General features: G+C 52.1%; 8 protein-coding genes across 8 annotated transcripts; 3 read left to right on the top strand and 5 right to left on the bottom strand.

Moving 5' to 3' along the window:
* Positions 1-2,309: 2,309 nt before the first annotated feature.
* On the top strand, positions 2,310-3,899 carry CGGC5_v002648 (Pro-apoptotic serine protease NMA111; the record flags this gene model as incomplete). Its single annotated transcript, XM_032028068.2, has 1 exon — positions 2,310-3,899. One exon carries the CDS (start codon positions 2,310-2,312, stop codon positions 3,897-3,899), a length of 1,590 nt encoding a protein of 529 aa, XP_031875615.2.
* Positions 3,900-6,945: 3,046 nt separating this feature from the next.
* On the bottom strand, positions 6,946-8,676 carry HET-E1-7 (Vegetative incompatibility protein HET-E-1; the record flags this gene model as incomplete). The annotated part of the gene is made up of 3 exons (XM_032028067.1): positions 6,946-7,934; positions 7,983-8,057; positions 8,115-8,676. The coding sequence occupies 3 exons, from the start codon at positions 8,674-8,676 to the stop codon at positions 6,946-6,948; spliced, it is 1,626 nt and encodes a 541-aa protein (XP_031875624.1).
* An 18-nt stretch (positions 8,677-8,694) lies between these two features.
* Positions 8,695-9,209, bottom strand: CGGC5_v002650 (uncharacterized protein; the record flags this gene model as incomplete). Its single annotated transcript, XM_066151009.1, has 2 exons — positions 8,695-8,818; positions 8,884-9,209. 2 exons carry the CDS (start codon positions 9,207-9,209, stop codon positions 8,695-8,697), a joined length of 450 nt encoding a protein of 149 aa, XP_066009987.1.
* A 540-nt stretch (positions 9,210-9,749) lies between these two features.
* CGGC5_v002651 (uncharacterized protein) lies at positions 9,750-11,792 on the top strand (the record flags this gene model as incomplete). Its single annotated transcript, XM_066151010.1, has 4 exons — positions 9,750-10,138; positions 10,197-10,235; positions 10,389-11,650; positions 11,737-11,792. The coding sequence occupies 4 exons, from the start codon at positions 9,750-9,752 to the stop codon at positions 11,790-11,792; spliced, it is 1,746 nt and encodes a 581-aa protein (XP_066009988.1).
* A 73-nt stretch (positions 11,793-11,865) lies between these two features.
* CGGC5_v002652 (putative glutamate carboxypeptidase) lies at positions 11,866-14,256 on the bottom strand (the record flags this gene model as incomplete). Its single annotated transcript, XM_032028063.2, has 6 exons — positions 11,866-12,030; positions 12,086-12,609; positions 12,724-12,777; positions 12,830-12,927; positions 12,996-13,194; positions 13,353-14,256. The coding sequence occupies 6 exons, from the start codon at positions 14,254-14,256 to the stop codon at positions 11,866-11,868; spliced, it is 1,944 nt and encodes a 647-aa protein (XP_031875621.2).
* A 1,009-nt stretch (positions 14,257-15,265) lies between these two features.
* phlB lies at positions 15,266-16,699 on the top strand (the record flags this gene model as incomplete). The annotated part of the gene is made up of 2 exons (XM_032028062.2): positions 15,266-16,005; positions 16,102-16,699. The coding sequence occupies 2 exons, from the start codon at positions 15,266-15,268 to the stop codon at positions 16,697-16,699; spliced, it is 1,338 nt and encodes a 445-aa protein (XP_031875622.2).
* A 616-nt stretch (positions 16,700-17,315) lies between these two features.
* On the bottom strand, positions 17,316-18,162 carry CGGC5_v002654 (uncharacterized protein; the record flags this gene model as incomplete). The annotated part of the gene is made up of 3 exons (XM_066151011.1): positions 17,316-17,381; positions 17,919-18,085; positions 18,132-18,162. 3 exons carry the CDS (start codon positions 18,160-18,162, stop codon positions 17,316-17,318), a joined length of 264 nt encoding a protein of 87 aa, XP_066009984.1.
* A 1,793-nt stretch (positions 18,163-19,955) lies between these two features.
* On the bottom strand, positions 19,956-20,468 carry CGGC5_v002655 (uncharacterized protein; the record flags this gene model as incomplete). Its single annotated transcript, XM_032028058.1, has 1 exon — positions 19,956-20,468. The coding sequence occupies one exon, from the start codon at positions 20,466-20,468 to the stop codon at positions 19,956-19,958; it is 513 nt and encodes a 170-aa protein (XP_031875625.1).
* Between the last annotated feature and the right edge of the window lie 462 nt (positions 20,469-20,930).

Genomic DNA, 20,930 nt, shown 5'->3' on the forward strand with positions numbered 1-20,930 from the left:
GCATCAAAGCAATCAATCGACTCATTCCGATTTGTCGGTTTTGCGATAGACAGGAATTTATCCCGCCGCCTGGACTCCCGACATGTCGCACTGGTTGGAACTTTTGTCCTCCGTTGATGGAGAACATCCTCTACTGCGGAGGTCGGTATACGGTCCCGTTGGCTAGAATTCTGGCAACGGCCACACTTGAGGAAATCTTGGAGAGGGAGCAGCGTATCCCCGCCATGTTGATGAAGACATGTTTGCGCAATGCAATTACCACATGGGCTAATAAACCAAGCGCAGAGAATGGCCTCAAATCGATTCACCTGCCTCACCAGTCGCCAAATTTGGCTCTGACTTTTATAGCACAGCAAGACCCAGTTACGCTCCACGACTGTACGAAGTTTCTTATGGGAGAGTTTATCGCTCAGTGGGATGCCAAGATGTCAGATACGAGAAGCTGAAATGGATACAAGGTCTACGTTCTAGAAGATGTAACCTTTTTTGGTGGGCTAGAATAACATTGAGTGACACTGAAAAATTCAACGGAAGGTTTCATTAAATTTGTCGAGCGTTATGGCACGCTCCGTCTTTTGACTATCGATAATGCTATTCTTTCCGATGCCAGCTGGAGTCAGCCAAGTTTGCTGTTAAGACAGAACATTTGTACTGCAGGATCACGGGAACAACAGGGGCTCACTTGGGAACGGAAGAACTATAGTATAAATTACGTGATAATAAGATAAGAACGATCAGTAGAGCGTAGCAAGGAGCGCTTAGTGATTAGTTCGTTTCGTGTTGATCGCTAAGACAACTCTAGCTACTGTATAGAGAAAGTATTGATCGCGGATGCGAAGAATAAGCAAGCGCCGCGTCAGCTTCCTACAAAATCACTTGTGGGCCTTGTATTACTAAAGCTTCAGTTGAGGCATGCGGGTTGGAAATATCTCACTGCGAATCATTGCCATCACTATGTCGCTTCGAGTAATCCCCGTGCTTGCTGGCAACGTGGCACGGGCCACAATAATTGGGAGCACCACTATGGCCCATGCACTCCAAAATCTAGGGTTGAAGCGCCCGCATCTATAGGAGTTCTTCGATGCTATGGACGTCGCCTGCTGCATGCACGCCTCGTGATGAAAAGCTGAGCAACCCTTCGGTTCAAGCTTCCAACTCTAAATCCATGACCCCGTTAGATAGGAATCCAGCCAACAGTCGACCAATGATAACCTCAGGGATCCCTTGTTTTCAATCTGTTTCTATCCCTCCTTAGCATGCTTGTTAACTAATACGGCCAGCATCGACGCCACGACGTCTGCTACTACTTTCGACACTTGCCCGTTAAGATCTATACTATTATACGTATCGACTGGGAAATGATTTATCTCAAAGAACACACGCACGGGATCACACAAGACATCGCAATGGGCATTGGGATATCGTCTAACACACTCTATCTGTAATGATTGTCAATCTCCCGAAACAGATTCTGATACACGTCGCCTGACAATCGAAAGTGCTCGAACAGCTGATTAGCGCCTTTTTCGTTGGTGTAATATCCTCCGTTAGGTCCGCTGGGTACCCAGTCCTTCTGTATGCTGGGTTGTAGGGGCGGGGCCTTTCTGGGGGTCCGTTGTGTTCGAAAACCACGACGAGGTCGACGTGTACTCTGTGTACTGCGATCCCGTGCATGACTTTGGTTTCTTGCGGTTCGACCCCAAAGCTGTCAAGCATACGCACTGCGACGGACTCCAGCTTCGCCCAGACCTTGCAGCAGGTAGGCATACACATCACGATGCTCGTTAACTGAAAAGAAAGCTAATTTGACTACAGTGGGTCTTCAGACTCGGATCGTCGGTAACGATGCCGGGGAAAAAGTCAGCATCCTGCCCGCCATCATCAGTCGCCTTGATCCCAATGCACCTACTTACGGCCAACGATACTGCGACTTCAACACCTGCTACTACCAAGCTCATGCATCTGCCACTGGCGGTAGCTCTGGCAGCCCCGTTGTCAATATCGATGGCTTTGTGGTAGCACTGCTAGCTGGGGGACGGACCGACGATGCCTCTACCGACTTTTTCCTACCTCTTGATCGACCCTTGCGGGCTTTACGATGCCTCCAGGCAGATAAACCGATCCCTAGAGGCGACATTCAGTGTCAATTCCTATTCAAGCCTTTTGACGAGTGTAAACGCCTTGGGCTTACTGATACGTGGGAGGCAACTGTGCGACAAGCATTTCCAAGTGACAACAACTTGCTCGTTGCAGAAACAGTGTTGCCAAATGGACCCTCCAACCATAAAATTGAAGAGGGGGACATCATCATGATGATCAACGGAGAAATCATGACCAAATTCGAGCGCTTTGACGACATTCTCGACTCGAATGTGAACGGTACTATCCGTCTGCAGCTTCAACGAGGGGGCGAAGATCTTCAATTTGAGATCGATGTTGGAGACTTGCATGTGATCACTCCGAACCGCTTCGTCTCCTTTGCCGGTGCCATCTTTCACACTCTATCCTATCAAATGGCTCGCCGCTATGCCGTTGCTTGTCAGGGAGTTTTCGTCTCTGGCGTCGTCGGAGCTTCAAGCTTCTTCTATGTCGGCGCTGGCTGCATAATACTCAGCGTGGGGAACACGAAAGTTCCAGACCTAGACACCTTTGTCAAGGTGATGGAAGCTATCCCGGACGAATCCAAAGTGGTTGTCTCGTACAAGCACATCGCTGATTTACACACCCTCCATCACGAAGACATTTGTATCGATAGGCATTGGTTTCCTAGAATGGAGTTGGGCATAAGGAACGACAAAACCGGACAATGGGACTTTGTCAAACTGGCTGATCCTCTCTCCCCGACCGTTTCTGTCCCTGGCTCCGCCCATTTCACCAAGCTAGAGAGTTTGGAGTTGAGACATGCGGCTGCTGCCGATGTAGTGCAGAGCCTCGTCCATATTGACTTCGTCACACCCCTTCAGCTGGATGGTTACCCATTTACTAGGTGTTGGACCATGGGGCTGGTCATCGATGCTGAGAAGGGTTTGGTTGTTGCCTCGAGAGGGCTTCTGCCGTTCGACCTATGTGACGTGAAAGTCACGATCGCGCATTCAGTCACTGTTTCTGGCAAGATTTGCTTCCTTCATCCCTTGGAGAACTACGTCATCGTCCAGTACGACCCTCAACTTGTTGGAGCGCCTGTCCGAAGTGCTCGTCTGAGCACTGAGCGCATTTCGCCGGGCACGTTGATCAATTTTGTTGGCTACAATGAACACCGAGAACTTGTTCACACTTCGACGACGGTTACTGACGTGCGCTCTGCGGAAGTGCCAGCTACCTCTAGTATCCCAAGATACCGCACACCTAATCTCGATCACGTCACGGTCGACACAAAATTGAGTTTGGCTTGCGGCAGCGGAGTGCTTGTTTCAGACAGTGGAGTAATCCAGGCCCTGTGGTTTTCTTATCTGGGGGAATGGTCAAATCATTCGCACAAGCACATGTTCTATAACATGGGCCTCGCCACTTCCGCTCTACTTCCTGTCGTATACCAGGTCCGAGAGGGCATCATACCGTCTCTCAGGATGCTGCCTGTTCAGTTCTCTTCTATTGCACTTGGCAAGGCGAAGCCCAGAGGCTTGTCTGACGACTGGATCGGCAAGATTACGAGAGCCAACAAGACACGCCTTTTCATGGTCAGTCGACGCACGGTTGAACGAAGTGAACAAAGCACACCGCTATTGGAAGGAGACCTTTTGCTTACTCTGAACGGAAGATTGGTTGTTGAGGTGTTTGACCTCAACGCCATGTACAACCATGAGGTCCTTGACGTCGTCGTCATTCGCGAGGGTCGAGAACACAGACTCAAAGTCAATACTGTCACCACCGACGATGTGGAAACCGATCACGCCATTTGATTCTGTGGCGCCATATTGCAAAGACCTTACCTTGCTGTGAGACAACAGCTCAGCGAGCTACACAGTGACGTTTATATCACATTCAATGACTTGGGCTCACCTGCAGATCACTTCCACCTCAAGCCCACTGACTTCATCACCCACGTCGATGGTCATTCGACACCAAACTTGGAGGTTTTCTCTGAGATCACTAAGAAGATTCCAGACAATACTTGTGAGCAGGACTACGTATTGAAGCTGGCGCAAGTGCTGACTGTGATACAGACTTTCGGTTGAAGATTGTCACTTCGAACAACGTCCGGAAGGTGGTGACCATGAAGAAGAACGAGCACTACTTCCCCTTGAAGGAATGGATCAAGGATGCATGCGGCTGGAGAATGGAAACCTTCCGTAGTTAGGTTCTAAGCGAGGTTCGGGAAGACTTTGTAGCTTGCGTCGGTTGTCACCTCATTTGAATCAGTCCACTGTCATTTCAGAAAAGACGGTTTTGTATTCGGCGCGTCTTAGGATACACGATGTTTTCTTTTGCATGCTTTTCGCCATTTTGCTTCCTCTTTCTCCCTTAGTGCATGGGAAACATTTCCTACCAGGGCTCAGCCGTCCTATTAGTGCTATGTACTGGATGTTTGTGGCGCCTACTAGCATCTGTGCGATGTTTGCGATTATTCGAAAGGATAGCGAGTGTTTCGTGATACTCCTATTTGCCATATGCAATCGTGAAGGGTCACTATATTCGGCCTTGTGAGAAGATACCAGCCGGAATCATGCGTGAGAGAACCAAGGCTGAAGCGGTGATCTCTTTGCAGAGCGGCAACGGCTCACTCTCTTTCGACGACATGGCCAAGTGTTTGAAGTAGCAACGCCGCCTGCCTTGCTTCCTCATCGATGACCGCGTCTGTCGGCTCGTTGTTATTCCACACGCACCGGCCTTCAGAGTTCTCTGCGGTTTGAGGCGCCGGCCCCTGTCCCCTATGCCACGACGCCAGCGACAACCCGCAGAGAATCGTGTTGAGAGAGTCTTTGAACTGTATGTCCACTCATGCCCAACCCAATGCTGGTCATCGGACGTCATGAGAAGAGGCTGATCCACGGTGATAGCTGGCGCCTGCATTTGAGACTCGGGAGGCGAAGCTCCTGGCCGGTCGAAAGAGGGCAGGTCGGTGGGCACCGCTGCTGAGCCAAGCGAGGAGGTTTTGGGCCTAATTGTGCAGCTTGGCTGGTTGCTAGTGGGGCTCTCACTGTCGCGTGTCCAGTGAGCCTCAGTGTCCTCGGTAGGAGAATCCATATTCGACGTGAAGGTTCTGCCTCGCTCGGCCGAGGGGAGACTGGTGTTACGACCCGTAAGCAAGGATAACAGCTAAACGACCCACTCGGGCGTCGGGCGGCTAGGACAGGACATTTGTATTGCAGGATCACGGTGATGATGATGATGATGATGTATTTAACGTCCGTGGTAAAGAGGGACGTGCCGGGCAAGGCCGACATGGTCTATGCTAATCTAAATTATTTTACAGGGTATCGTCTTCACCTAACGTTCCTGTTTAACGAGTCGGGCAGATTTCAGTAAAGAAGTTGGTCGCCTCCATCCATTCGCATAGAAGAGAGGCTCCCTTTGCTGTGCCTAGAAGAAAATCAACGCTCACCTTCGCCATCTTTTGGCGAAGATGGCGTGGCGTGGCTCTACGGCCACGCTTGCAGAAGTAAAAATGGACTGGCGTCTTAGGTTTCCCACAGCTGCAATTTAGCAATGCGTCTTGATGAGCGAACCTCTCGTGGTATACTGCAAAGTCTCCGTGGTGGGATCTTGCCGCATACAGCCTACCTAGCAGATGCCGAGGGAGGCAAAGTTCGGGGGGCCTGGGATAGGGAACTATTCCAATATCGGAATATTGTCGAGGGCAGAGTGACGGCCATCTGCTAGCAAAAGCCTGAAAGGCAACTGCTTTAGACTGCCGTTTTAGGTGCGCTAATGTGGGCTGTGGCATTGATTCTGGGGTATGTTTGCAGGCCTCCTTGGCTAGAGCGTCTGCTTCCTCGTTACCTGGTATTCCTGCATGTCCAGGGCACCACCATATATACACCTTACCAGGGATCGTCCAGCTGGTCCGCTCCCTCTGAGCCCAAGACGAGGCGAGCTCATTAAAGGCTATAAACCTAGATTGGCTGGTTCCTGCGCTCTGAGACACGAGTCTGGTTGCAACTGCAAGATTATCGAGGCAGACATGAACATTGTCTGCCATCGGCGCTGTGGGAGACCTCGTGGCTTCTAGCAAGCCCTGAAGGGCGGCTTGTGCTTCTGCGTCGAAGACCTCTGTTTGGGAGCCGAGCGATTCGGATCCGCGGAAGATCTGTCGTGTGGCCTGGTATCCTATCCAGCCTGCTCCAGCGGAGGTTCTGTTACCATCCGTCATTTGGGAGCCGTCGGAGTAAACAACAATATCCCGCTTTGAGAACGTTCCCAGTCTGCTTGTAAAGTCGAGGGCTGATTCTTCTTTGGTCTTTCCAGGCTTGTAGCCGACCCTGTGGAGGGCTGTGTGCCAGTCTGCTAAGCGTTCCCAAGGTGGATGTTGCAGCGGGTCAATATATTCGGCATTGCCATCCACAAGCCTTGCCATTCGTCGTAGCCTAGAGTCTGGTCCTGGCTTGTCTCGGAGTCTGGTCCGGAGGGGGTGTCGTTCGTCGAGGCGATGGATACGTATGGAGGCTTTGTTGAGCTTTGCGTCCACTATCACCTCTGCAGGGGGCAGGGCAGCCTCACGCTGTAATATCGGTATAGGCGTGGTTTTATATACGGGAAATGCGGCTCTAATAGCCTTGGTTTGTGTGATATCGAGTTGGTGGAGCATGCCGTTAACTCTGTTTGACACGGTGCGTCCATTCTTAACTCGATTCTTACCAGGCCACCATGCTTCTAATGCGTAGCACTGGATAGGTAATATGCAAGAGGTAATAGCACGGCAGAGGAGATATGCCGGCACGCCCCAGAAAGTGTTGCCTAGTCCTCGCAGTCCGTTGACTACTTGGCATGCTTTAGCGCAGAGGTCTCTCACATGAATTCCAAAAGTGAGTCTTCTGTCGAAGTGGACCCCCAGCCATCGTAGAGAGGAGCCTTGGTTAACAGCTTGAACTCCCAGTTCCGGTCGTAGAGATGGTCAAGCCCGGCTGGGGTCTCATCAATATCCTTTTCAAGCTGTTTCTTATTCCTCCCTTTCCGCAGGAAGTTCTCTTGCATTTTCAGCCACTGGAACTGACCGTTATACCGATCAGCCATTTTCTGGGAGATGCTGAGCCTCGTCGGCTCATCTTTGTTGGGCAGCTTATTGTTGACGATACTTCTCGAGTAGGATATGTTGTCGGTGTGAACATCTTCGGGTGATATGGTATACTCGCTGAATCCCGGGTACTGTGTAAGCCCCTGCCGGATTTCAGGCTCACTGCGGCTGACAACTAAAATCCGAGCAGTGGTGTCGGTGACCGCTTGTCGGAGCTCGCCGAGAAAGCGGACCATGGAGGTGCCACTGTTTCGGGTCTCCTCCACGCAAGTGCATTCGTCCAGCCCGTCCAAGACGAAGGTACAAGAGGGAACAGCTTGCAAAACCTCACGGAAGAGCTTGATGATGGTCGCTCGTGTTGTACCCTGTTCGTGTTGGGCTAATCGACTCTTGTGGACCACCTCTAGAGCTGCCTGGCTCTGCAATAGTACCTGAGCAATCCACGACCTTATTGCCATGAATGGATCGTCGCGGCCCTCGAACGTGGACGACAAGAAGAAATGTGCAACAGGTGTTTGGAGACTTGACGAGAGGACTTCAACCAGTTTAGCACAAAGGACAGTTTTGCCGAATCCCGCAGGACCGTTGATCCACAACATCTGGGAGGTAAATGCCGGTGTGTTAGGCGAAAGCCAGTCGCGGATGATTTTCCGGGTTAGTATCCATTCGCACGTGCCGTCTAGCCGCCTTTGGATAGCATCATCGTACAGATCGTTCGGGGAGGGGCAACCGAGCCATGTACGCAGGTCTCGTTTTGTCTCAGCTGAAGCTGTTAACAAAAGAGCGGGGTGTACCGGAAAGTTACCCTTACCTCTCATCTCCTCTTCTGCTTTGAGCAGAAACGCCCGAATCTCAGCAACCCAAGAACCCTCGACCGGAGAATTATCTGAACATCATCGTTAGATTGGCGCGGCAGCTAGTGGTTTTGGGGCATTGTCCGAACCGTGTAGGTGTGTAGGGCCATTGCGCGCTCCACATCCTAGACGTGTACCAGTTGCGTCGTCAGGAGAAACAACGCTATGCAGATACTGTACCAGGGTCGCAAACGTCTGTACGTGCTCTGTGCGCTTTGCCTTCCCGTGCAGCGCCCAAGCCACCTGCCGCAACTTTGGATCTGTCGGCGCGCTCTGATGAGGCCGGGCTAGCCGGGTAGAGACCAGCTTATTTTTCGGGAATTCGCCGTCTGCTAGGGCAGGCCGTTGGTCGATGGTGTCGTCTGCACCGCTACAGAAACCTTGAATGCTGACCAACAATTTGTGAACTATCGACAACTTTTGCGCATCATCGAGAGCGGGGTGGTGGGTATCGGACAACTTCCCGTCTTTGATGCCGACAGCCTGGCCCCATTGTTCGAGTCGGTGCTTGTCGGCGTCGAACTGCGCGGCGAGGGAACGAGAATCGCGGCCGTAGTTTTTGTAGGAGGCAACCCTTTGGACAGCTTCCAAGCAAGTGCTGAAGAGGCCAGCAAGACCCGCGACGCCAACCGCCAGCCCCACTGGTTCCATGGCGACTTGGGTGAGGTGTTAGAGATCGGGTTGGGTGGCATGCGGGGATGGGTGCCTCTTCATAATCAGAGATTCCTGGCGCAGCCTGTCATCCGAAGCACAGCCACACAAGCCGACGGACGTTTCCCTCCATGCCACGTCACTGGATTGTCTCGAGGTCAGCCCGCCGAAATGCCTTGGATAGCGGTGCCCAAAAAGATAGCTGACCTGTTTGTGTCACATAACGTCATGCGTCTCGCTGATTGCGCTGATGTCACTGCGGGCGTCAACAACGCAACCGTCAACTGGATAACCAGTCTGAGGCAGATGCTGCCGACCTGGTAACCCGAGTCAAATATCCAAGGGGATGCGAAAGAGCACTCTTTGCCTACTGGCACACTGTCAAGGGCGTTCGTACGGGTGCCATGATCGACAAGACCCTCTGGCACGTGCTTAAGGTTGAAAAGCACAAGCAAGAGGCCAGCGGCACTGTCATGCTGCGCGTCGCCTGGGTTGGATCGCCAGAAAGTTCGTGGGAACCTGAGGACTTGCATAACCCTTTCCCCTCCCCCTAGCAAGGAAGCCGCGCTGGACTGCCTGCGGATCATAGAGGCTTTCCTTAGCGGTTGGTGCGGGGAAGAAATGATCATTGCAACTGACGGCCCCTGAGAAATGCATGCCTCCTTAGGGCGAGCAGGCGCTGTCGGTATTTTATGTGCTGCTAGTGTTGTCAGATCCCGTTGCTTATTGACGGGCGGTGCTTTTCTTCACATGGGGTATCGTGGAGAACATGAGGCGAACTCGATATGCAGTCATCAATGAATGCCAATCAAAGCGATTGACTTACGTTGCGCTAAGCTCGGTAAGCACGCCTGATCTTCCTGCTTACGCATAGCATAGCCTTAACATTGAATACCATGGCTGGACTGGAAGACGGCCGTACAATGTTCCTCGTTCTCCCTAAGGCATTGCACAGCCCCAACCTGTATTTATTCAAATGCCACTGTCTGACGCCCCGCAGATAACAACGCACAACCTCAAAAGGCTCAATATCACGGAAGAAACTATGCGTCGCAGCTTGAAATCTTTGCACAATGACATATTGCGATTTTTGTTCGGAGCTCACTGTAGACTCTCTCTTATATCAGGATGTGAGATTCCACGACAATGTCAAATCCCTCAAGGAGAGCGCCGAAGCAGGCTGTGATTTCTGTGGTCTTTGCTGGGCCAGCATCAAGGCCCAGTGTATGCCTCGGCATCTTACCGAGCTCCTGAACGGCGAAATACCGAGCTCACTTGACGACTTACAAGAGGACCAACCTTGGTATCCCAGCATCTGGCTTCACGGTCAAATCGTGCCTATCGCATCGGACAGTGCAAATGGCGTTTGGATCACTTGCGGACGAAGTCGGGCTTCTGTCTTAAATCTGCCAGAAACCAACCCTCCCGGATCCCCTCTGCAGGTAAAGCTATCTTCTTACGCGTGAGTTTGCAAGCTCAATTGATTCAACACCGAGTGGCACCAGGCTGATAGTTGTAAGTGTCGCCGGGTCTGCAGCTGCTTCGATATATCCCGAACGGTGCGTCGCTCTAGACCCTAATCCCAAGCTTTACATCTCTTTCGCTCTCTCCCGATTAAAGACTTGTCGCGAGAGACACACCCGCTGTGCAAGACCAACGTCACTATCGATGCCAACACGGGTTATTGAAGTGGGAACGAACCGTAATTCTAGGCTTCGAGTTACAAATGGCCTTTGCGAACCATACATGGCGTTATCGTATTGTTGGGGACCCTCGACGGATACTGTCAAATTGACTCATAAGACATATGACGATTTCGTCATCGAACTCCCGGAACAACACCTGACGAAAACTCACCAAGAGATTATTCAGTTTGCCCGTGCACTTGGTTTTCAATACTTATGGGTCGATGCCCTCTGTATCATCCAAGGTGACGAGGACGACTGGGCTTTTGAGTCCAGACGCATGGAACAGGTCTATGGCAACGCGTCTCTGACGGTTGTGGCCGCACGCTCCCCAGACGCGCGACTAGGCTTCATAAAGCCGCTGACTGGGAAGGAGAGGCACCCATGTCCAATTCCCTTATCCCCATCCAGTAATGATGTTCTCTACATCGATCGGCCTACCAACCAATCAATTGGTCCTACGACCGCCCGCGGCTGGTGTTATCAAGAAGAGTTCCTCTCCAGATTCACCATTCAGTTTGCTGAAGAGCAAATTGTATACAATTGCCCTACCTGGAGCTCTTGGGAAGACGGTACAAGCAGCATTTGGGGCTCGCCCGGTATGCCGCCCCCTCCAGTCTTTCCATCCACAGCTACAGATGTGCGCATACGGAGAGAGGAAACCCTTAATTCGTGGTATGCGCAGATCGACAACTTTACCCTCCGCACTTTATCGAACCCCCACGACGTTTTTGCTGCCATGGCCTCCCTTGCCAAGCTCGCTCACGGCGCTCTGGGGTCTCATTATGCAGCTGGGCTATGGGAAGATGACATCGCCAGAGGCCTTCTTTGGAAACCACGTCACCACGTACACCGTGGCTTCCGCACTCCTCCTGTGCGCCCTCGTCCCACTGAATTGGCTCCCTTTCCGGTCGTACGAGCACCATCATGGTCATGGGCTTCAGTCGAAGGTCCGATATTTCATCAACACACGCGCAGAAAATTCAAAGATTTCGAGAAGCCTGGCTTCATCAAAATCAAGCGACATCCGGGAAACAATAGATGGACAGTCGACGAGTATTGCGATGTGGACGCTCTTCACATGCCACACTGCGAGCTCAGTCTGGTTGGACATGTTGCTAGAGCATTGGTTCTGGACACACCCGTGGCTGACTACGTGTCAAACAAACAACGAGATTGGTGGAAGTTCTGGTGGAAGACTAAGGCTAAGTCGTACGGGGTCCTTCTTGCTGATGCAGAAGAGGCATGCGCAGATAGCAGCACCTTGAGTGAAAAAGTAGTCGCCATTGGTATGTTTGATGTGCCCGACGAGGCAACCAGGGAGGTGTGGTGTCTGAACATCATAGAGAGGGAAGGTTTGATGTTAGCCAAACAGGGAGAGAAGTGGCAGCGGGTCGGTTGGTTTGCACTGGAAAGGGTTTCATGGTTTGATGGGCGAGATGAAAGTCATATCAGCTTAGTATGATGCAATACCGCAGGGCGTAAAAGTAAGGTAGTAATGTTATCATGCTTGGTTGATACTCAACAGTGACTTTGTCACTTTCTCAATGGCTTCAACAATCTTCCCGATCCACTCGTCTGCACCTTTCGTGTCTTTCGCCTCCATACACTCCACAACTCCAGGGAAGATAACTCCATCGTATCCATACCAAAGTCCTGGAGCAAAGATCTGATAAGTTGTCAGCTACCTGCTGTTAGGCATTAGTAGTAAGGATGGTATTTACCATATGTCGATACCACTCTCTCCCTGGCAAGCCTTCTCCTTTCGGCAGCAAGAAATGACGCTCAAGGCTCATGTAAGTTTCATTTACACCGCTATCAGGTTGCAGACTCGTTGAGCAGGCTTTGGGGTCTGACTTCGCGTCCACTTCGAGAGCAGCGGCATGAAAATGTCTGATTGCTTGGTTGAGGGCAGAGAGACTGAGCTCACTTCCGTACTTGGTCTTCAGCTTTTTTGAGTGATGTGCAAGAACCTTTGGATACTCCACAGCCTCAAACAGAATGCTTCCGGTACCAGCGAGCCGAACAGTAAGAAGTCCCCATAGCTGGGACATGGCAAGATGCTTCTTGAAACCCACACCACCAAACTTTTCAACCCAGTAGAAACTGTCATAGTTGGAGTGATAGGGGTAAACTCCTTGACCCTGGCGATTGAACAGGAGGTCGACGGAGGGAATGCCAAGATGGTTGAAGAAGACTGTGTAGTCGCTCCCGGTTCCCATGAGGTCAAGCACTGGGGTCGGCCGCCCTGGGTCGGTTCGACGTTGATCACCAAGCCAGTCATCCTAGACCGTCTTGCCTTCATGGACCGGTGACCGGATCACTTGGGTAACATCCCTGAGGACGCTAGCAAGTAGCGGACTTCCTGTGACGCCGAGGACTTGGCCGCCATTCGTAGCCTCATCGACGTTGAGGTCTGGACGGAAGTCAGTCACATTATTTAGGTGGCAACAGCTCTCTAAACTTACACGCTACGCAGTTTTTGCTTAGTTCTTCTTGGTGGTGTTCACTCCATTCGGTGGAACCCACCAAGCCGTATTCCTCATTGTCCCAATTTGCCAGTATTCTATGCCACGATTAGCCGTTGGGTTCGGAAGGAATGGTGAGGCCTTATTCTGCTCTTCGACAACTTACATCTTGCGATACGGCTTCCAACCTCTCTGACAGAGCTCTCCCAAAGCACGGGCGACCTCATTCATAGCGGCTGTTCCACTGACGGGGTCGATGGCACCACAACACCAGGAATCGTGATGATTTCCCAGAACAATACTTTCGTCTGTCATACCTCGAATGGTGCCTATGACATTATAGATCGGAGCGTATTTGTAAGTTCCTACCGCACATCGAAGTCAGTATTGGCCATTCTTTCGTCTCGAATAATTTTGCATTGGAATCGACAGAAGCATCATGAAGAGTAGGATGAGACGAAAATTCACATCGACCGGGAAACAGTGTAAAATCCATTTATCTTAGATGTGGAAGGACCCTTACCATGGTTGGCTATGGATACTCGCACTTTGCTTGGCCCCGTGCAGTAGTCGACATCAGCAAGACACCCTTTCCAATCACTCCCTTCGCCGCCCATGGAAACAGGACTCAGACCGTTCCCATTCAAGGCCTTCAAGAATGGAATAGCATCGGCATAGGATATTGGCAGAGATGGTATTCTCGGGGTTGCGTATCCAGGATCTTGACGTTCGACATCAGTGCCAGGCAGACTAGGGTACACAGGGGTCGTGGGGTCTCCAACAGCTATTGAGAAGAAGTCGACGCTTCCTCTCTGAATAGATTTTGGGTGTCTAGCTGGTCCATGTGGGAACGGCTTGTACCCGTTGGCTTCGGTATACTGCCCGTCTTCTTGTGGATCGTTATACAGGATAACAGCAGCCGCGCCATACTGCTCTGCTGCGCGAACTTTCAAGCCTCTGAAGACTTTGGCGTACTTGCAGATAACGATTTTGTCCTTGACCGAGATCCCCTTTGATTCAAGAAGTTCAAAGTCTCTCAACTCTCCAAAGTTTGCGTAGACCAACTCGGCGCGTGCCTCGCCGTTGGCACTGAAGCCGTGGAATGCCGGGAGACCATTCTTGGGTGATGACGTGGGATCTTCAGGAACCTCGTCTTCTGTCAACGAAGCCTCGAATGCGACTTGTCCGTCGGAGTCGAGGAGCTGCAAGCTTTGTGACACGGGAAAGTTCTGAAGCACGTCGTATTGTTCCAATTCTGTGGGAATACCGTATGATCTCCAAAGATCTCGGATTCGTGTGGCGTGGGCGAGATCGCCAGCGAGGTGAGGTTCTGCGCTATATTCTTTGGACCAATAACGCAGGTTGGCTGTTGTAGGCGTCTCCAGCATTAGCTGTTCCGCCTCTTGTGAAGTGACTTTTATCTCCATGATTGTAAGGGGCTGGCCCCTAGGCTTGTTCAACGTAGAGGTGCCGTCGATTGACTATTCTAAGCTGAAGAAGGAGGAAAGGACTTTACAGGGATAGGCGCCTAGCAGCAGTGATGCAGACCGGGGCTAGGCGGTGTGCTACAGCAGAATAGTGGATCCGGCGGAGCCGGATCTCGGTAGCTGCTCCGGCAAAGCCGGAGATCTCGGCCGGGCTCTAGCCCGTTACAATGATCACTAGTTGTGTTACCAGTGCAGAGACGATAGATCCCCGCATAGGGAAGCATGACATGCAGAGGTTGGTCAGAGTAAGCGATATGTGTAGAGGGATGCTTCCGGTAATTAGTCCAATTACTGCCCCACTTCAACGCGGGGACGTCGGAGACCCAGTCAGAGATAAGAGAAAGTTGTTAGGGTGAATCGAGACACCTTGAGCTGTGTGCATAATGAGATGTGCACGAGAAGGGCAGCGAACCTGAAAGCGACGTAAACGCGCTATCGAGATAGACTTGCACAATACAGAAAAGCAAAACCGTAATTTTCCCGGGATTTGTCAAGCGATCTGGCTTTGATCGAGTCTGAAGTGGTATGCGAGCTGAGTTCGCCAACTCGGCTCAATACGGCGGTAAGTGACGTTGGAGAAACCGCAAAGCGTAACTATCTTCTCTGCTGAACATGACACCGTCTCCAGGACCAAGACGTGGCAATTCCATCTCATGCAGAGTCAAAGACATGCGTAGGCTACTTTCTCGATTTTGTGACATGTGCGTGAAATTTCCTGCTCCTTTTCAAGTTTATTACTGTGCTCCTTGCAGCTTCAGTCCAATTATCTAAACACTCCTCAGCTCCACCCATCAACAGCAAAATGGCAGGCTAGGCACGATTCGTATCCGATCTGGCTGAAGCCAGAGTACAGTGGTGGGATGACAAGGACGTGTACGTTCGCTGCCCGGGATGCGGAAAGATTCACCACCACAGTTTCGACGGTCGTTATGAGCCACCGCTATGGAGCATGTCGCACTGCGATGTGACGGGTCTCGAGGCGGGCATCCTGAGGTACAAAATCGTCTTCCCCTTCGATGTGAAGTCGGGTGACGTGGGCTACGAAATTGACAGACAGAGAGCCATGTTTGTGTGTGGAACTGCTGACCCCACGGCGTACTTCGGCGAGTTGGGGGAAGAGCAACCGAAACCCATGGAGATTACATTCGAAAACCGAAAGAAGTGGACTGACGCGAAAGAACAAGTTCACTATAGCGAATCCATGACAGGACTCCCTGGCGGCTATAGCGTCGAAAGAATCATCGTTGTGGTGAGCGACCTAGTTGAGGGAAGAGTGGAAGCGGTTCGCGGGTATCTCGAGTCATCGCTAGACGCAGATATTTTTTTACATGGGGTAGAAGCCCATCGCGTTCCTCAGCTCGATGATTACGACTCCGATAGCAGCAGCCGAGAGGGCAACGAGGAGCCGGGGAACAAGATTCACGTCACTGGCAATACAGCGCTTCACTGCGCCGCGTGCGAAAAGTCAGATGACATGGTTCGGCTTCTCCTGCAGAAAGGAGCGAAACCAAACGTGGTTAATGCGGCTGGAAGATCTCCGTTGATGGAAGCCGCCCTGTGGGGAAGGCTGAGGAACGTCGAGCTCCTCTTGGAGTATGGCGCGGACACCGAGACGTACTGCATTCGCAATGGTCAACTACTGCGTGCAGTGGACTTTGCGATGCCACTGGAGGAAAACATTGCTGAACGGTAATCTTTGGCCGGGGGGGTCTACAGAGAGAATACGCCTGAGAGGGATCGCGACCGAGCTGCAGATGTTCGTCTGTTGCGCGGAAGGGCTGAAAGCCCCCCGCCAGACCGGGAACTGGCTGGGTTTGCTTTCCATCAGTCCCCGGACAATGAAAGGTCCCTGGTGATGATCGCGACCTTCGACATCCCAAATAAGTGGAAGACCGTAGCCGTGCTCTACAGAGGTGGAAGGTTTCCTGGGGTTGCGGCGATGAGCGGCTGGGGCCATGGGGAGAAGCTTGACATTCAGGTCTCCGGAAAAGATTGGACCCAAGAAGTGTACGACCTCTGCGAGAGAATTGGCTTCTCGCTGCGACCACACGACAGAGACCAAGGGAGTCGGGGGAAGTACCATGCCTGCCACGCCGAGAAGCAACTAGTCGCTTATTTTATCAGCAAACACCTCCTACGCGAGAATGTTGAGGACGTGATTGCATTGGAAAATCTCCGTCTCGACGATGCTGATGACCATGCAAAACGGGGACAGAACGGCCGGCACCATAGGGAGAGGCTTCCGTCTCTCGAGCATATCGAGCCTCCGGTCACTCTGCGTGAGGCAGTTATCATGACAAGCCGTCCTGCGTGTGACGACTGTCGGGAATTTGTGGCACACGTCAATCGTTATTGCAGATTGAAAATCAGGTTGTGTCATTAGTGCGTTAATAATGGATGCGACACGTCTTCGTGGGTTGTTTTGGTGCAGGTCTTTTGTAGCTCTCGATATGACAGGAATACGATGAATGTGTGTACTTTGACAATGGTGGGCCACGCAAATCCAGGCGTGCGTCCGCATCAGATCCCACGTTCTGCGCCCGAGCGAATGGTCTTTGATGCTCAGAAGCGCGCCCGCCAGACGCCCGTCGCTGGACCTGTTCATGGCAGAACAGCGGTGCCGCATCGTCCAGCAAGCATCATAGAGCCTGGTATTTTTGTCTGGCTCGCTGTCCCTGCCTGGCTGCGGTGATTCAGTGCTTGTTCGCGACGTGCTTCTTGGGCAGCTTCTTTTGGCGCACTACCGTGTCGGTTTGGGCGAAAACTTACCGCCGAATATCTGTACCCTTCGCGTCGTTTCTGGCGCCGTCGATCCCGCTATCGGCGTCTGTAACAGCGTCGGACAGGACGGAGGACAGTCGGGCTCGGCTTGCTGAAGAACATGGAGAAGCATCGCATGTACTTGCCGGTCGGCAACTCCTCACGACCGCAAGCTGTCAGCTTGCGAGCTGCCGGTCGAAATTGCAGGACCGTTAGCTTCGGGAACACACGGGCGTGTATCAAGGCCTGATGGTCACGCCGGCTGGCGATTGCTGCATGTTGTGATGAGGCCTCGGGTGGGGGGTCTGCAGGGGGGGTATCAACGGGTTGGAGCTTGGGAGTCCGTCCACCAAAGGCTGCTGGTCCTTTTTACCACAGTGCAGATCGACTATCGCTGTTCGTGCGCGGGCTTCGAGTGAGGGACAACAACCTATCGATAAGCAATCCTGCGCTTCTTCGAGTGTTGCTGCGAGGGTAGGCATGACTGAGCGCGTGGAGCGCGTGATTGGCCGGTATGCCTTTAGAGACCTGCATCTAGGCACCTGCGTGTATGGCCATTTGCGAACGCATTCTAGGTTCTCCGCGGCGTGCTAAATTTCTCCGGATAATATGGGTTTGCTCGCTTCAAGGGCCAGTCGATGACGCGCTGCATCGCGGACTTCACCCTCAGTCATTCCCTGGAATGACCGATTGTATTGAACCTGCTCGTGCTCAATTCTGACAGGAGGTCTGTTTTCTTCCGTTTCGAGATAGTGGCCCAGCCGTAGGGAGAATGCGCCTTTGGTGTCAAACATGCAATACACTGGACGCTTGCCACCGCAAGAATCCGTAGCACTTCCTACCTTCATAGACGTTCCTTTCACGATGGAAGGGATCTTCTTCTGCCCTCCCTTACGACCCGGGGCCTTATTGCGTCGGTGGGATATCGTCGGTTTGGCACCCTTACGCAGTCCACCCTCGCCACGTGTTCGTCGTCGATCGCCACATTCAGACGGTCTTCCGAAGACGGCTTGCAGAGCATTAGCACAGACCCTGGAGACGGACGCCATACTTACAGGTCGACTCCTTGACACTGAGCTTCTTCATGGCCGACGAGATGTTGCTGTATGTGTCAACTGTCCTTAGGCAGCGATCAAGCGAGGGCTTCGCAATGTTCCTCAGGCAGAACGTAGCACGTGATCTCTGTGGCTCACGCCCCCAGGGCGAGACAAGTACTTGCCGCGCATGCGCATGTTCCTCTCTCGCCAAGGACAATCTCTTAGATACATATTCGTTACAGTGGCTACATACATTGTCACCTACTTGAGTGCGCACGGGCCACCCGTCCACGCGACCAGTCGTCCCGCGCGACCGACGCGTTTACGGTGCTTACTTTCCTTATTCAACACCTCATCACGGCCGACTTCTTTTGCAGAGGAAGCGCGACTACAAAAGCCGGGATTAGAAGAGGATAGCAGGCAAGACTCGCTACTGAAAATAAACTAGGACTCTTTTGATATGGAGGCTACGATGGTCGGAGCGGGCGCGCATCGGGAATTGATTACGAGAAATGAAGACTTAGGGCCGATTGCTATGGACAGTGTGGAACATGAGTTGTTCGGTGTGGAAAACATGGACTGGGAGCGTAGTACCTACAGCGGTACGCAGTTAGATATGGAAGGAATCGACTGGGAGCCGACTCCCACAGACCACATGGAGTTGGATTCGTCATCTGCGGAAGACATGCACGGGCGACTGACCGACCGCATAGACATGGACTGGGAGCAGACGGGCCCTGGAAGGCCACGAGATAGAGAGACACACAACATGCAACCATTTGTCCTCAAGGCTGACCCTGTGACATTTGCTGAGAAGACTGTCGATGGAAATTGTGGAAGTTAGGTGGAGATTCTGTCACGAATGATATCGTCATGACCGATCTTGACGATTTGGATGTTGATATGGTTGATGCTGACTTGACTGGCATTGATATTGATGTCGACATGGACGGATGTTGACGTCGACGTCACTGACATTGCCACTATCGCAACTTATGGCGCAGAAGCTTGGTTCCCTGGGCTTTGGAAGCCGAACCGCGTCCCCACCCAGCAGCGCCCTGGCACTGTCCCCGTCAAACCCTTCTGTTCCACGAACCAGAAAGGACATCTCCGCTTACTTGATAGAGCAACTCGCACCGGCATTCGGGGCGTTCTGCCTGCGTGGCATACAACCCCTATCGCCGTACTCCATCGAGAATCCGAAATTCCGCCTGCCCATATCACGCTCGAAGCCTGTCGCCTCCGTTTCGCAGCGAGGCTCGGCCGACTCGACCCGTACCATCCGCTCGTTCGGCGTCTGTATCGACAACCTCAGTGTCGTCAACGCCCTGGAGGGATACGGCAAGACGCCCTTATCCTCACAGAAAGCCATTCTTTAGGCCAGGGAGTACATTGCCTTGGCAAGCTCCCCCGTTCACATCCACTGGGTTCCCGGTCATTAAGATATCCCTGGAAATGAGTTAGCAGATACGCTCGCGAAACAAGGAGCTTCGATGGCTCTTCCTCACCCTGTCCCGTCAGCTACGATAGCTGGCGTGAAGCACCTAGCATGGAAAAAGATCACCAATCACTATCAGGACTGGTGGCGCACGGGTGAGAGACCCCGACGCTACGCCTATAACGATCTTCGACCAGCACTTCGATGCCCTCCAGAGCTGAAGCTCCCTCGAAAACTCCTACACCACGTGATCGCCGCCCGCTCAGGGCATGGTGTTACTCAAAGCGGCCCTTTCCCTTGCAAAACCGGTTTGTGTACGGTGGTTCGCACAATGAAATCAACACATGTGGATTGCTGATTAATGAACATAGCCCTGAGCTAATGAAAAACTATGCAATACAACTTCATCTGCTTGCTAGCACTTCTGGATCCTTCTGTGCATCGTAAAGAATCTTCCTCATCGAGGCGTAGAGCCCATCCTCTGACCTGTTCCACTTACGCCCATTAGGAAATACTTTCTTTCGAAGTTTATTTGCCCATGGCACAAGCGGCTGGTAGTGCGAAGTAGAGCTCTTCGTAAGCTTTTGTTGAAAGTATTGCTCATCAGCAACCACACCCATCTTGAGCTCAGCCAACGTATTATCGCTCTCGTAATTCCACCTGTCAAACTCGGTTGGGCCATCATCTTTGCCATTTGCATCGTAATGGATGCAAATCCAGAACAGCACCCAGAAGAACGACTCGAGATCGTGCATGAACGAATGCTGTTCGCCTAGCAGCGCCCCAATTGCCATAAAGGCCCTCGTGCCGGTCTTGCCCTTGGCACCCGAAGCACCCTCTCGTGGCTCCCGAATCGCTAGGTCAAGGTCAATCAAGAACGCAGGCCAGGATGGGTTGCCACTGTCCTCATTGATCATGAGATTATTGATGGATATATCTCTGTGGAGGATGCCTGCTTTATATAAAGACTCATGACCCTCAATGCAGCCTACCAGGGCAGTAAGTAGTGCTGATCGAGAGCTCGCTTTATAGAGCAAGACTGTATAAAAGATCTCCGGTCAGTGTGAAGAACAAGACACTGAATCACACCATGCCGAACACCAGAGCGGTATAAGTTATTAGGCAATGTAGACTGCTATGCTATTCAGCCTAACGAGCCACTGAAGCATCAAAACACTGTTTGCCCTCTCACGCCGCCCTCTACTAGGCTGGTAATTCAACGAAGGACCGGCCGCACCCATACATAGGTGTTCGTTACGGTAGCCAGTAGCCATCGCTTCCGAGCAGCAACTTCCACTTCGAAATCTTAAGCAAGAAGCACGTAACAACCCTGGATACAACATACACGATCTATTTTGCCACGAGTTGTTTGGGTCAGG

The sequence above is a fragment of the Colletotrichum fructicola genome (assembly GCF_000319635.2).
Source record: "Colletotrichum fructicola Nara gc5 chromosome Unknown KSG_Nara_v1_contig01, whole genome shotgun sequence".
NCBI classification, from domain to species: domain Eukaryota; kingdom Fungi; phylum Ascomycota; class Sordariomycetes; order Glomerellales; family Glomerellaceae; genus Colletotrichum; species Colletotrichum fructicola.